The sequence below is a fragment of the Mustela lutreola genome, chromosome 2 (genome assembly GCF_030435805.1).
Source record: "Mustela lutreola isolate mMusLut2 chromosome 2, mMusLut2.pri, whole genome shotgun sequence".
Lineage (NCBI taxonomy): Eukaryota > Metazoa > Chordata > Mammalia > Carnivora > Mustelidae > Mustela > Mustela lutreola.
In genome coordinates, this window is record NC_081291.1 from 91419786 (window position 1) to 91436082 (window position 16297).

Genomic DNA, 16297 nt, shown 5'->3' on the forward strand with positions numbered 1-16297 from the left:
TATACATAGGTATATACAATTGTTAAAACTTATTTAACATTTAAGATCTGTACATTTAATTGCATGTTTATTTTACCTCATAAAAAGATAGTATTTATATTAAAATATGGACATACTTTGGAGTAGAATGCAAAATATGCATTTATGTTTTAGAGGAACTCTGAGCCATTGAAGAAATCTCTGTATTTGATGGGCTGGTTACCTTACACAGGCTAGTCCCTGAATCCAGAAAGGACCCGATTATACTCTCTTCTGTTTAGGGTGGGAGGTTAGGGTTTGAAATGTTGAAAGGAAGACCCCTTGGAAAACGCCCAGGACTATGGTTTGAAAATCTCTGGGTTTAGAAATCCTTTCACTTCCAATGCTTTTCATTCATTTCTCTACCCATGACCCACTCCCCCCCCTCCTCTTTACCTTCCTCATATTACTTGTCTTCTTGCTTTAAAACACCCAAAGTCCCTAAAAACTTAAAGTTTGTTATGGAGATGGTTTAATGACTTGGAGGCCACACCCACAGAAATCACACATTGCAAGCATCTTTCTCCACTCAAAAATGAGTGGTTTTTCTTTTTTTTTTTTTTTTTTTAATTTTATTTTTGTGCCACCTCAGGGCCCCTCAAAAATACGTTTTAAAAGGTTATCAGCTACAGGGGCTGGTGACAGGGACTGAATCTAATTATGAAAACCCACATTCCCTGATTTTGGAAAAGACAACAACAGAGGGAGAATGGAGGAGAAGAGTGGGTGAATAACAAGAGTTTAAGAAAACAATGGTCAAAGGTAACTAGGTTAGGTGCGCCTGGGTGGCTCAGTCAGTTATACATCCAACTCTTGTTACGGGGTTGTGAGCTCAAGCCCAGCTGAAGTAACTAGGTTTAAACGTTCCTCTTTGTCTCATGTAGCCCAAGAGTACAAGTTTGGGATTCTGAGAAATGCTATAAGCAGTTTCTGTCTCTTGCTTATGAATTAGGTGTCATCTATGATACCGGGGTAAAGAGTACATACGCATCCGGTTATGGATTTAATTAACGTGTGTTAGTTAATTCCTATGTCTCACGAACTGCATAGTTGTTACAAAAGCATGTACAAACAAAAAAAGCATATAGCAAACGTCCATAACACAAGAGGCGCGCAACCCCAAGAGGACCCAAAAGCAATTTTGCACCACGCTAGCCTCCACCCACTGCACCCGTGTCCCAGCAGCCTTTGCGAAGCCAGCCTTCAACCCCTAAAGCGTGGGGGCGAACAAGGGGCGACGCGGCCACGCCCCCCCTCCGCGCGTGCTCCTTGCCCTCCTGCTGCCCCACTATGCGCATGCGCCACTCGCCTTCGCCGGTCCTCAAAGGGCTCCGGATGGTAATCGAACCGGGACCCTAGGCCTCCGAGGTTTGGCGCCTCACTTGCCTGTCACAGGCCGCAGACTCCTGCTGGTCCCGCCTCCTTCTGACGCTCTGACCCGGCGACTGGAGGAGCCGGGAAAAGGGCACGGCTCTGATTGGAGAAGAGGATTGTTTACAGACTCCTCACCAGGCAGGCCAACTACCCTAAGCCCCGCCTTTTCCTTCCCGCTATTTAAAGCGGTTGGTTGCTTTCCTCCTGTCAGTCAGAGGACGAGGGCCCTCCAATTGGCGCGCCGCGGCCTCTTGACTGTTTTGACGGGTCACTGCGCGTGTGCGTGTTGACTGCGAGAGTACCTCGACCTTTTAGGTGGACGATGGGGAAAAGTAACCTCGCCGAGGGTAGCGACAAAAGCGAGGAGCAGGTTTCTGGTGCTGAAGTCATCGCCCAGGCCTTAAAAACCCAAGTACGGTGATTCTCCTGCAGCGAAAGGTTCCCACGGAAGTCGGCAGGGACCGGAGACGTCCCGCTGACTTGGAGAGCGCTGGGGTGGGACGGGTGGCGGGGGTGGTTTGCCTTGAGGCTTTCCCTTTAGCGCCGCGGGAGGGAACGGTGTGGCGGGGGAGCGGGCCTTTATTCCCCTGTTCTTGGCCCCCAGGATGTGGCGTACATGTTTGGCATCGTGGGGATCCCCGTGACCGAAATTGCCGTTGCGGCGCAGAAGTTGGGTATCAGATATGTCGGGATGAGGAATGAACAAGCCGTAAGTATGGACGCCGGGAGCCAAAAGCATTATTGGGAATGACTGACAGTAACGGCAAATACTGATAGCAGACACACAGCCCTCACCACTGTGAGTACTTAACACATGCCAATTAAACGACAATCTTATGAAGCAAGAACTGTTGTTAATCCTAATTGACAGATGAGAAAAGTGAGACACAGGGAGGTTAAGTAATTTGCCCGAGGGGACAGTTGGTAGCGGCAGAGCCAGGATTTCAACCCACTTGTTCTGGGTCTGGAGCCCATGCTCTTGACACTACACTGGGTTGTATTCTGCCACGTCTAGAAGGTCGGGATCGGAAGGGACAGTTTCCCGGTTTGAATCCAGGCCTTCTGTTCTCGCATAACTACCTGTTAGTGTGTGTATTATTTGCTGTGGTCTGACTTTTCTAGTTGGCTGTGAGCGCCAAAAGAGGAGGGATATTATTTCTTGATACATCTGTATTCTCACTGCCAAGAGCATGATAGGTGCTCAGGCACCTCCTACCAGATGAATGGGTGAAGGCCAGGTCTCCTGTTGCATAATAGATGGCCCTGCAGGGTGACAGTATCACAAATGGTAAAGCTGTGATCAGAACTTGAATCATTACCTTTTCTTTCCAGACTGGCTCTTCCCTCTGTATTCATGATTTGAGTCAGAGGTGCTGTGATTTCACCTAGTCAGTCAAGCAAGCCCAAACCTAGAGAGGTATATTGAAGGAATCGGGTTAGTCTTGGTCTTTAAGTTGAACACAATCTGGGAAGGTGAGTGCAAAACACACAGAACAAATTTATCTAGTATAATAACTTAGAATAGATGTGTGTATAAGGAACTGTGTGTATACAGGCTGACTTTTTCTCTCCGAGTGGGACAGAGAAGATTATCCATAACAGTTCCTGCTGTTCCTTCAAAATAGCTTAAAGGCAGGGTGGTCTGTGAGCCTGACTAGATAGCCTGAGGGTAGGTTGTAGTAAGCCCAAGGCTGGAAAAGGAATGTGGGCTTTCTTATTCAGCATTGAATGAGACTGCAAAGGGTTTTCCAAGTAGTTGGGAGACATAATTACAGTTGTGCTTTAGAAATCATGGTAGTACAGAGTATGATCAGTAGGACAGGTTGAAGTTTTATTTCAGTTTCTATAAGCTTAGTGGAGAGCTTCTGTAGATCCCAGGGGCTTTATTGGGCATATGGATATGGAGATGAATGATATACTGTCCCTGTCCTTGAAGAGCTTAAAACCTAGCTGTGGAGATAGACATAAGCAGACAATTTTATTATAATGTGATAAGTGCTGTGATAGAGGTAAATTCAGGGTACTGTGGAAGCCCAGAAAAGGATACTCAGTCTAAAACTTCACCCGTTTCCTAGAGATGCTCCCTGGGCTGGCCCAAAGGATGAGTGGGCATTAACCAGCTAGGAAGGAGAGGACAGGCTCTTCTGGAGATGATTCTTAGGTTTGGGCTTGCTTAACTGGCTGAGTAGCTCACAGAACTACTGACTCCAGATTGGGAATACAGATGGAAGAGCCAGTTTGGAGGGAAAGGATAATGAATCCCAATCTGGATATGAGTTTGAGATGCCTGTAGTACACAGTCCCCTCAGTCAACCTGACACCCTGCAGTAGTCAGATGACTTAACTAGTGCCTGAATTAGGGAAATGCCAGGGTAATGAAGAGAGAATGTGAGGACAGATTCAGAAGCCATGCAGGAGGCAAAGAGGACTTGGCATCCAGTTACATGTTGTGCTAAAGAAAAAAGTGTAAGTGTGATTTGATTGTCTTTCATTGGATCGGTAGAGTAATCAAGACATATACTGACCAGGTTTCCAGAAAGTAGGTACACTGTTAGTTCTCACTGTTTCATTTCTAATTGTCTACAGGCAATATTTGGAATGTTTTACATGTATTATGGATTTCATCCTCCCAACAATGCTATCACTTATGTTCATTTTGTACGTAAGGAAGCCAAGGCCCAAATTAATTTGTGTTAATTTGCCAAAATAACACAGCAGAAAATGGGAGAGCAGGATTTGAATAAAAACAATTTAGTTCTAGAAGTCTGCTCTTTTAAGAATTGCACACAGTATTCTGCTTGTGAGTGAGGTAACTTCGTAGAGAAATACATGTTTGTTTTCATTTTATTTATTTGAGAGAGAGAGTGCGTGATAGAGCACACAAGCACCCAAGCACCCAAGCTCATGAACTGGGGTTGGAGGGTGGGCAGAGGGAATGGGGGAGGCAGGCTCCCCACTGAGCAGGGAGCCCAATGACATGGGGCTCCATCCCAGGACCCCAGGATCATGATCTGAGCTGAAGGCAGATGGTTAACTGACTGAACCACCCAGGCATCCCAGGAAATACATGTTTTATAATCTATAAAAGGAGTTCCTTTTCAACTTTTGACATTTGCAGCAAAAGAATATAATTTTTGTTTTAGGTTGTTTTGTATTTTACATTCTGAAGCAACATTTCTTACCTCACTTTAATAAGTGGACAGTGCTCCTCAGTGTCCAAATAAGTGTTTGTATCACAACAGATACTGTGTTTTATGCACTTGCATTCTTAGGAGTTATCTTATTATTATCCTATGTGAATTTGGTTTTATGTGCAAAAGGGAAAGAGATAAGGGCCAGTGGAGAATAGTAACACAGAAATGGTAAAGATCCTTTATGCACCTTCTTAGTTGGGCATATGTAGTGGTATCAGTTAAGATTATGATTCATAAAAATTTATTTTTAATTTTTTACATTTATGTCCTAAACATCTAAGTTTAGTGTACCACACATAAAGTTGAATGGAGGTTAGAAAATATCCTATTTTTTATTATTTCTAAAAAAATGAGAAGAAATAATACTGGAAAAAAGATGTCCCAGACTAAGAAAAAGGATTTATTTGAGATGGCATTTAGCATATTTTCAGCTTATCTTGTATTTAATTTAACACCTCCCCTTTTTTGCTGTGTAGCTGAAGTGTAGTTTAAAGGTGGGAGACCTAATTAGATTTGTTCTCTGGGTGGCTGGGTGCCTGGATGGCTCAGTTGGTTAAGCATCTACCTTTTGCTCTGGTCATGATCCTGGGGTTGTGGGATCGAGTCCCATGTTGGGCTCCCTGCTTAGTGGGGGGTTGCTTCTCTGTCTTCCTCTACCTGCCCCCTCCCAACTCCTGCTCTCTCTGTGTCTCTGTCTCTCAAAGAAATAAAATCTTTAAGAGTAAAAACTAGCCATATGCAAGCCATAAAGAGAATCTCAACAAATCTCCAAAGATTGAAGACATATAATATATGTAACCTCACCATGTCAAAATAAATTTAGTAACAGAAAGATAACCAGGAAATCCCCAAACATTTGAAAGTTAAGTAACACATTTGATACTTTATAAACATTTAAAAAGACTGGTATAGGGGCGCCTGGTGGCTCAGTGGGTTAAAGCCTCTGCCTTCGGCCTCAGTTTATGATACGATCCCAGGGTCCTGGGATCGAGCCCCACATTGGGCTCTCTGCTCTGCAGGGAGCCTGCTTCCTCCCCCCTCTCTCTCTCTGCCTGCCTCTCTGCCTACTTGTGATTTCTCTCTCTCTGTCAAATAAATAAAATCTTTAAAAAAATAAAATAAAAAGACCGGTATAATAAAAAAACTCCAGGGCAGACTGGTCAAAAATGAAAGACTGAGGGCACCTGAGTGGTTCAATCGGTTAAGCGTCCACCTTTTGCTCAGGTCAGGATCCCAGGGTCCTGGGATTGAGTTCTGCATCAGGCTCCCTACTCCACAGGGAGCCTGCTTTTCTCTCTGCCTCTCTCTCTCTGTCTGTCATGAATAAGTAAATAAAATATTTTTTAAAATATTAAATATTAAAAAATAAAATATTTTTTAAAAATGAAAGAAAATACAAATTACTAATAACAGGAATGCAAAAAGGACACATCAGGGGTGCCTGGGTGGCTCAGTCCTTTAAGCATCTGTCTTCAGCTCTGGTCATGATCTCAGGGTCCTGGAATTCAGCCCTGCTTCAGGCTCCCCGCTCAGTGGGGTGTCTGCTTCTCCCACTCCCTCTATTCCTCCTCCCTGCTCATGCATGCTCTCTCTCTAATAAATAAATTTAAAATCTTTAAAAAAAAAAAAAAGAGGAGGGGGGTGAGCTTGGGTGGCTCAGTCAGTTAAGCGTCTGCCTTCTGCTCAGGTTGTGGTCCCTGGGCCTGAGATCAAGCCCTGCATCAGGTTCCTTGCTCAGTGGTGAGTCTGTTTCTCTCTCTCCTTCTGCCCCTCCACCTGCTCTCTCTCTCAAGTAAACTGATAAAATACTAAAAAAAAAAAAAAAAAAAAAAAAAAAGGATACATTACTACATCACTATGAACCCTAATTAACCAGTGGATTGAAGAAGAAATCATAGCAGAAAATAAAAAATATTTTGAACTTATTGATAATGAAAAGATAAGATTTCAAACTTGTAAGTCATAGCTAAAGCAGTTCTTAGAGGAAATGGTTTTAAATAAATCGATTACTGAGGAAGAGCAAAAATCAGTGCTCTAAGCTTACATTTTAAGAAGCGAGAAAAAGAAAACCACACTAAATCCTAATGAAAAGAGTAAAATTTTAAATACAAGAGCAGAAATTAGTGAACTAGAAAATAAGTGAATAATATAGAAAAACAACAAAGCCAAAATTTGGTTCTTTGAGATTAATAAATTTGATAAATCTCTGGCAAGACCAATGAAGAATAAAAAAAAAAGAAAAGACAAATTGCCAATATTAGGAATAAGATAGAGAACATTTCTGTTGATCCTGTAGATTTTAAGGAGTTGTAAGAGGATATTATTAATAAACTAGATGAAGTAGACAAGTTTCTTGAAATACTAAGAACTAGATTAGATACCTAAATTATTACTTGAAATTTATAGGTAGAACATTATTTGTTAAAACTGAAAGCATTCCAATTCCTCCTTTGCCATTCAGTTCTAGTTTCTTAGTGAATACTGAATTTTTATATGTGCACTTACTGTAAGGATCCCAAAATGCTTAAGTCCCAGTATTTTTTCTTTGTAGGCTTGTTATGCTGCCTCTGCGATTGGATATCTGACAGGCAGGTAAACTAAAGTCTTTGTTTTATTTCATTTTCTTTTGAGGGCTGTCTTAAACAGAGTTTCTTAAGAAATGACTTTATAAATGTATAAAATGGCAAACTGAAATATAGGGAGATACTTTTTCCTTGAGTGTTTTAAGGTTAGAAAGTTACATCTAGTCACATTTTCAATTTCAATTTAAAAATTTTGAGGCAGAGCTTTACATTTCAGAATTATTTTCTGTTAGAAATCAAATGACATATTTACTTGTTAAAAAAAATTTTTAAACACTTTACTCCATACAAACATGTATGTACTCAATATTAAGAATTGGCTTTTATATGCAATTAAATTGATTGGGCTCAAATATAACCTCTTCAAAATATAAAGAGTTTCAAAATATGAAAAGGTTAGTGAAATACAGTGTGAAGATGATAAGTATCTTCTTTCTTGCAGGAAGACGAACATAATCTTCGCCTTGTGTCTTTGATAATTCAGAAAATATTCTAATAATTGCTTTACCAGTTGTAGTAAAGACCTCTTTGTCCTCCTTTTGAAGTCCAGAAAGATTGCCATGTTCCCTTCTAGAGTGATATTAATCAGCTATTATATTTGACCTGCTTTTAATACAGTAAATTCTGTTTTGCTTCTAGGCCAGGCGTATGCCTTGTTGTTTCTGGCCCAGGTCTCATCCACGCTTTGGGTGGTATGGCAAATGCAAACATGAACTGTTGGTAATTAATTGTTATTTGCGATCTGTGGTGGGAAGACTTGGAATCAAGTGCTTGAAGGAATGCATTATTAAAAAATTAGAAAAGTATTAGGAAGAACATAAAAAGTATCAGTAATCTTACTTAGAGGTAAATACTGTTAACATTTTGGAGTTTTTGGAAAACTTAAGTATAGAAGCATATGGGAATACACATATGATTAACTCATTGAGTCTACCCTATATGTAAACGTTCCTTCAAGTAACGTCTTCCTTCATTAAGATATGTGTTTCAAGGGGTGCCTGGCTGGTTTGGTTGGTAGAGCATGCAACTCTTAATCTCAGGGTCATGAGTTCAAGCCCTATGTTGGGTGTGGAGTCTACTTAAAAAAAAAATGTGTTTCTAAACATATATGTAGAAGCATATGGGCATAGCTCTGTGTTTAACTCATAGGAACTAGACAGTATATACTATGTCCTTCATCTGACATCATCTTTGACTGAAATTTTAAGTGTTTATAAACTTATATGTAGAAGCTTAAAGGAATAACTCATGTAAAACTTTTAAAAACACACATTTTAGAGTTTGTGTGTGTGTGTGTGTGTGTGTGTTTTTCTCTCTCTGCATATGTGAATGTGTGTTCAAGTCCTCCTTAAGTACAGAATTATTTTTTAAAGACCCCAGCTCCATATGTAAGAGTGTATATCCAGGTCTTCATCTTGTTTTGCATAATTAGCAAGACAACTGAAATTGTATTTTTTCAGTTTGCTCTATAAACTCCTTAGTACTTACTCTTTGACATTGCCCTTAACCCCATCATTGGTACTTTGCCTAATAGATCATAGATCATAGCAAATGGGGTTATGTTCTGGTCAATGCATAAAATAATTAAACTTCCTGGTGTAAAAGAAGATTAAATATTTAGATACTATTTAGACTGATGTCCTGGTAGGAAGGGCATTGTTTACTTTCTTGCCATGTGCCTTCTTTCCTTTTATCCTTCCTAGTCTTTTTCTTTCTTACCTACTTTTAGGGTCTGATATTTTTTAGTAACTTTAAGTTTGCTTTATCTTTTCTTTAAGAAATTTATTTCTGAGGAATTTCTCTCACTCCACCATTTCCAAGTAGACTCACTTGGGAAAGTGTGAAAAAAATTGTTTCCTCCATTTAATCCCAAGACTTATGGGAAGTGCATAAAAATTTATTTTATATCGCCACACCTAGAAGTTTTAGCATCAGCATTCAGAAGGGCTTGGAAAGTGGACGATCTGAAGGAAAAGCATTTACTATGAATTTCAGATTTTTCTGAAATTAAGGGAGGGTTCTCTTGTATCAGGTTGCTTCCTAAATCTTTTTTTAATTTATAGTTTTTTTAATTTAAAGATTTTATTTATTTATTTATTTAAGAGAGGGAGAGAGAAGAGTGTGCAGTTGTATGTGAGCAGGTGGGGAGGGGCAGGGAGAGAAGGAGAGAGAGAATCCTAAGCAGACTCCATACCCATCACAGAGCCCAATGAAGAGCTCGCTCTGAGATCTCAGGACCCTGAGATTAGGACCTGAGCCCAAACCCAAGAGCCAGACGCTTAACTCAGTGTGCCACCCAAGTGCTGCCCCTAATCTGTAGTTTTGAAGGGAAAATGAAATCTCTCTCTCTCTCAGCATACATGACAGTTTATTAATTGGGCACTCTCTTGAGTATTTTACATGTCAATCTCATCTGTAATTCTCTTTTAAAACAATGACTATTTCAGGCCCTTGATTGTGATTGGCGGTTCTTCTGAAAGAAGTCAGGAAACGATGGGAGCCTTCCAGGAGTTTCCACAGGTACCCAAATCTAAAACTTTTCTTAGAGTTTAGTAGCATAAATGTATGCTATTAAGACCTATGGAGAAGAGGGGCGCCTGAGTGGCTTAGTGGGTTAAAGCCTCTACCTTTGGCTCAGGTCATGATCTCAGGGTCCTGGGATCGAGCCCTGCATTGGGCTCTCTGCTCTGCGGGGAGCCTGCTTCCTCCTCTCTCTGCCTTGCCTCCCTGCCTGCTTGTGATCTCTCTCTCTGTCAAATAAATAAATAAAATCTTAAAAAAGATTTATGGAGAAGAAATAAAAATTCCTATCTGCAAAATAAACAATTAAAATAAAATAGAGGTACCTGAGGTAATTTATAGATAATGTTCCTTAACTATAAGACAGTCTCAGTGTGCATATTACGGGAGCTCAGGCTCTGCTTAGGAGCAATCTTCCAAGAAATACGTCTTTTAAACTCTGAAAGTAAGGCCTGAAAGAGTCAAGATGCAGGAATAAAAATGGTGTGAGACTATACCTGTCAAACTTTAGAGAAGTAAAAAGTTGAGAGGAAAAAATCCTACCTAAAATGACTATTAGTAGGCTCTGGACAAGTTCATTTTTATTTTAGAAGGCTGAAGGAAAACATTTAAAAATTTCTAAAAACTGAAAAGAATTTTTCAACAAAATGCTGTAGTTTGTTTTTCTTGTTTTTTTTTTCTTTTTTTTACTTTTTTCTATATATTACAGTATTACAGAGGTCTTCCTAAATAGTTGTATAAAACAAAATGCTACAGCTTTAAGAATAGGTGTAGAAAGCAATGGTGAGAGTGAATGATCAACTCTTAAGAAAATATTTGCACATTTCTAGCACAAAGTTCTGAGCAAAGTTAAAACCTTAGGTAAAGTCTGTTGGTTATTACAGAAGTCACTGTGAGAACCTCAGAATATAAACATAGAATTTTCTCTATGACTTAAATTATTGTAAAATACTAGATCTCGTTATAGGTTGATTCAAAAGTTGTACTTTTATCCTCTTGAAAGGCAATTGAGGGGGTTCCTGTGTGGCTCAGTCATTAAGCCTCTGCCTTCAGCTCAGGTCATGATGCCAGGGTCCTGGGATCCAGCCCGCATCAGGCTCCCTGCTCAGCGGGAAGCCTGTTTCTTCCCTTTTCTACTCCCCCTCTCTTGCTGTGTCTCTATCAAATAAAATCTTTAAAAAAAAAAAAAAAGAAAGGGTATTTCCACTTACTTAGTTAACGGTAAATAACCATGGTAAATAAGCAGAGCAGCTAAGTAATTTAAAAGGAAATTTAAACTTACTACAAAAACTTTACAGGAGAAAGCAGAGGATAATGTCCACTACAAATATTTTTTCCTGAAAAGTAAAATAATAAAAGTTTATTAGATGAAATTAAAAATGTAAGGAGAAAATCATGGATTTGATTTAAAATCCAAGTATCTTTTTTTGAGAAAATACTTTAGATGGAATGACTGGGAACAGACTGAAAATCTTAATTTTGTCATGCTCATGGGACTACGACTACCAACTTTCATACCAAAAAGTATCAAGAGACACCGTTTCTATATAGTGCTTCAGAGTACAATAAGCAGTGAAAAAAATAGCACTGCTGAATTGAGATATCCCAAATAGTGTAGTAGTAAAATACATAACAGGAAAACTGGCAGAAATGTAATAAGGATAGATTATAATTGTAACAAGATGAAGCAGGTGAAATTTTGTATTTCTGACTGGAATTTCTGGGTCCAGGGATATGCTCATTTTAATTTTTAGCAGACATTATCAGCTTCCCTTCCCATTTATACTCTCAACAGCAGCTGAGGAGAATGCCTGCTTTCCTGTGTGGTGGTAAATGCTGAGTATTATCAGTCTTTCATTTTTGCCAGTCTGAGAAATGAAAATGGTGTCTTGTTTTGATTTACTTCCTAAATCATCCTGAGGCAGAAATTTGATTGTGCTATGTGCAGGCTTAAGAAACAATCCAGGTAATGTACTTTCTCCATCTTTTCAGTACACATAGTAGAAAGTAATGATTTAACATTTTGTTTTCCTTCTTAAGAGTAATATGATCTGTGAGCTGAATTTTAAGTGATTTTCTTTCTGCATATAGGTTGAAGCCTGTAGATTATATACCAAGTTCTCTGCCCGGCCAAGCAGCATAGAAACTATTCCCTCTATTATCGAAAAGGTAAAGAACTTAATTATAAGTCCTTAAGTCAACTGGTTTTTCTCAGTTGCTCATATCTGTGTTATTTGTATTCTCCATAGAATGAGCAACAATTTGGTATATATTCAGGCAGTCAAAAATGATAGTGTTGGGCGCCTGGGTGGCTCAGTGGGCTCTTTGCTCAGCCGAGAGCCTGCTTCCTCCTCTCTCTCTGCCTGCCTCTCTGCCTATGTGTGATCTCTGTCTGTCAAATAAATAAATAAATAAATTTTTTAAAATATTTTATTTATTTATCAGAGAGAGAGAGGGAGAGCGAGTGAGCACAGGCAGACAGAATGGCAGGCAGAGGCAGAGGGAGAAGCAGGCTCTCCGCTGAGCAAGGAGCCCGATGTGGGACTCTATCCCAGGACGCCGGGATCATGACCCGATCCGAAGGCAGCTGCTTAACCAACTGAGCCACCCAGGCATCCCAATAAATAAAAATCTTTAAAAAATGTTAGTGTTAAAGAGCTATTTATATTTTAATGTTTGTTGTCAATTCTAGAAACATAAAATAGATCATTTTTGAAAAAATTTTCTCTTTACTTCAGTTTTTAAATTTTTTTCTACAGAAAAATAAAGAGAAAGCTAAAATGAAAAATGTTTATAAATAAAATAATGTTTCTCTTGTGCTTTTGCAAAAGTTTAGTATTGAAAATTAGTCCTAATGCTTATAAAACCATGTCTTAGTTGCCTAAACAGCTTATTATAAATTAATCTTAGTTAACCAACATTTCTATGTGGAGTTACATTTGAGCTGTTGCAAAACCATGTGTTACAGACACCATTTGACACCATTTGACCACTGTTTCTGAAAACTTAGCCAAGTCATTAGGACTAGGAAGCAAGTAAGAGCACATTTATAAACTCTTGGCAGGAAGAGCCTGGTGGATAACTTCTAACGTGTAATAAGACATGAATTTTAAAACCCTAGTGAGTATTTTCTTTCTTATAGCTCCTCTTTTAAACAAAAATATCTTTTAAAATATATGCAGTCAATAGAGGGCATTTCAATTTTAGTTAAAAGTATTTATTTCTCCAACTGGGGATGTCCAAAAAATATTAAAATTGTATTCCTTTCACAATTTTTAATTGTCTCTGAGTGGACTATGTGATAAAGATTGAGAATTTTAAAATATTTTCTTCCATTTGTAATAAATTTAGGCAGTGAGAAGCAGTATTTATGGTCGTCCAGGTCCTTGTTATGTTGACATACCTGCAGATTTTGTGAATTTACAAGTGAATGTGAATTCTGTAAAGTAAGTAATAGTTACACTGGAGTTCTTTCTTAATTGTGTCATTGAAATGTTTACCTTTTAACAATTTACCTGGAGGTTTATAAGTTAATCTTCATTTGTTTTAACTTTTGACAATTTAATGATTAAACTAAATCCTGGCCAAATGGTTTAATTCTCTAATTAAAATGGTATTATTTAGTAATTATTTGGGGGTTAATTTTTAAGTCAAATACTAGAGCTTCCTGAACACTCATTTGAAATTATTCTTCCAGAGGCTGTAAGTAATACATCCCCGTTCATGTGGTAGAGGTTATTCAGTGTCTTCACAGTGTCAACCAAGAGATGATATGACCAATGAAAAATTATTTAGGACTCCGCATAGAAAATTTTAGTCTTTCTAAAATTTTCCAACTCAGGTGTTACTCTGAGTGATTTAAAAATATTCCAACTCAGGTGTTACTCTGAGTTTCCATATTCCTTTATTCCTTAAATAAACACTGAGCGAATAAAAAGTATAAGAAGCATTTTTCACTGGTATCTAAGTTGCCTCTGATAAGGATAGATATTTAGGTTAAGACATCACCCTGGATACCATTTAGTTTATTACTGCTATTGTGGACCAAGTGGTTCTCTAGTGACTGCAGAGAGACAGTGTGCATTTCTGTATATTAGTATACCAAGGAGTTGTTTCTCTTTGTGAGAGTCAGACAAAAAGGACATCTGTGCTGCATAATACTTGAACATGACAAAGTATTACTGGGGGAGAGGGAAGCAGAGCTGAATCTCTGGTAAATTAACTCTGTAAGCCTTTTTTTTTTTTTTTTTAAAGATTTTATTTATTTATCAGAGAGAGAGCGAGCGAAAGCAAGCACAGGCAGACAGAGTGGAAGGCAGAGTCAGAGGGAGAAGCAGGCTCCCCGTGGAGCAAGGAGCCCGATGTGGGACTCGATCCCAGGACACTGGGATCATGACCTGAGCCGAAGGCAGCTGCTTAACCAACTGAGCCACCCAGGCATCCCTCTGTAAGCCTTCTTTAAAATGGTTGTAAAGGTTGGAGTGCCTAGGTGGCTTAGTTAGTTAAGCATCTGCCTTTGGCTCAGGTCATGATCCCAGTGTTCTGGGATCGAGCCCCACACTGAGCCCCACATAGGACTCCCTGCTCAGTGGGGAATCTCTTTCTCCCTCTGCCTCTCTGTCTCCATGCTCACACACTCTCTCTCAAATAAATAAAATGTTTTTAAAAAGTTAAAAAAGATAAAATTTTTGTAAAGAGTGAATGTCTTTTTTTGTCTTATATGCTCAAATTTTGTACAGTGTGTGATGTTTATTAATTAAAATAAATGAAGACATCCAGAAATACTTAACTATGACAGTTTAAAAATTTTTTTTCCTTAAAAAAAAAAAAAAATTTTTTTCCTAATGCATATTATATTTCTAAAATCCTGACTCTCCCAGTGAGATAGTTAAAGGCATGGACTTTGGAGACAGAATGACCTAAGTCAGTTCAATCTCTGCCACATACCATCTGGGGACCCTGGGCAAGTTACTTTCTGAGTTTCCTTCCCCACCCCCCAGTGGTGAAATGGAGATAATGGTAGTGCCTGGCCTCATTGCTTTGAAAAATTAAATGAGATTAAATAGCATATAGTATTAAACACTGACTCTGAGTATGTTTTTTACTGTTCTTACACAACAACTATTACTACAATATAGAGCCATTAACTGAAAATTTCCTGTCAATGAATTACTGGTTTGATTGGTTTTTATATGGTATTAAGGAGTAACTTAATTTACTAGGTATGGTAGGGACATTATGGTTATATAGGAGAAAGTCTTTATCTTTTAGAGCTGCATGGAAAAGCTTTTAACTGCTTATACTTCACTTTAAAATGGTTCAGGAAACAAATTTATATGTATGTGGGTGTGTGTATGTGTGAAGCAAATGTGGTAAAATATTAGTTGTTGAATCTACATGGTGGGTATGTGGAGTTTATTGTACTATTTTTTTCCCTACCTTTTAGATATTTGGTATTTTCATAGTAAAAGGTTTAAAACTTGGCCTCTTTATTTCCAGGTACGTGGAGTGCTGCATGCCCCCTCCTGTCAGTATGGCAGAAACCTCTGCTGTATACATGGCAGCATCTGTTATTAGAAATGCCAAACGGCCCCTTCTTATCATCGGGAAAGGTAGCAGTGAATGGAACTCTAAATCTTGCTATGCCATTGAAAGAATGCTGATTCTGTTTAGAAATTATCTTCATTATTTACGAACATATCTAATATTTGAAATTGGCGTATGAGTTATTTTCATGTAGGATTAGTTATTAATTTCAAAATCATAGAATTATTCTAGAATGCCCAGAGATCTCACTCTTTTAAAGAGATACCACCCATTCTGTTTCTTCAGTCTTATGTGTAAAATGTTTTTTCAATTATAATAATAATATTTGATCATTATAAAAATATTGGAAAATAGATGATTAGAAAGAAGAAATCCCTTTATCCAAAGACAACTATTTTTGGAGCACTTGGGTGACTTAGTTGGCTAAGCATCTGATTCTTCATTTTGGCTCAGGTCATGCTCTCAGGGTTATGAGATTGAGCCCTACATAGGGCTCCGTGCTGGGCGTGGAGCAGAACCTGCTTAAGATTCTCCCCCTCCTTCTCTCCCTCTGCCCCTCTCGCCTCCCTCACTTGCACTCTCTTTCAAAAAAAAAAAAAAAAAGATAACTATTTTTAACATGTAATATTTCTAGTCATTTCTGCATCTATATTTCCTATATTGTGATCATACCATATAGACAGTTTTATTTATATTCTAATTGTTTCATTTAATATTTTAACATTTCTTCATGGTCTTAATTTTTTCCTAAATATAATTTTAAGGTCTATTCATGTATATACCAAAACTTCATTGAGAGATACTTCACTGAGAGATACTTAAAGATACTTGAAAAAAACTTTGCCAGTTTTTTTGTTTGTTTAGTATAACTATGACAGACATGTTTGTGCTAAAGCTTTTTCCATATTTAGGATTTATGATAGATTCCCAGAAAGAAAATTAAATTAAAAGGTGATTCATATTTTAAGGTTTTTGGTACCTATTGTCAAGTTGCTCTCTCCTAAGAGAGGAAATACTGTACTCCTGTCAGCAAGTTATTTTAATATCCATTATATGTTCTTG

At 38.3% G+C, this 16297-nt stretch overlaps 1 protein-coding gene across 6 annotated transcripts in view; it reads left to right on the forward strand.

Moving 5' to 3' along the window:
* The first annotated feature begins 1605 nt into the window (after positions 1 to 1605).
* The window catches only part of HACL1 (2-hydroxyacyl-CoA lyase 1), a 32088-nt gene continuing 17396 nt past the window's right edge, over positions 1606 to 16297 (forward strand). The window contains exons 1-8 of one of the 6 annotated variants that reach the window (XM_059162563.1): positions 1606 to 1804; positions 1997 to 2101; positions 7138 to 7178; positions 7808 to 7888; positions 9616 to 9688; positions 11780 to 11857; positions 13040 to 13134; positions 15188 to 15300. In XM_059162563.1, coding sequence (XP_059018546.1) covers positions 1715 to 1804; positions 1997 to 2101; positions 7138 to 7178; positions 7808 to 7888; positions 9616 to 9688; positions 11780 to 11857; positions 13040 to 13134; positions 15188 to 15300 — 676 coding nt within the window. In that variant the 5' untranslated portion in view covers positions 1606 to 1714. Of the gene's footprint in view, positions 1805 to 1996; positions 2192 to 7137; positions 7179 to 7807; positions 7889 to 9615; positions 9689 to 11779; positions 11858 to 13039; positions 13135 to 15187; positions 15301 to 16297 lie in introns of those variants that run through there. The other 5 variants (XM_059162565.1, XM_059162566.1, XM_059162567.1 and 2 more) reach the window with 5 other exon arrangements.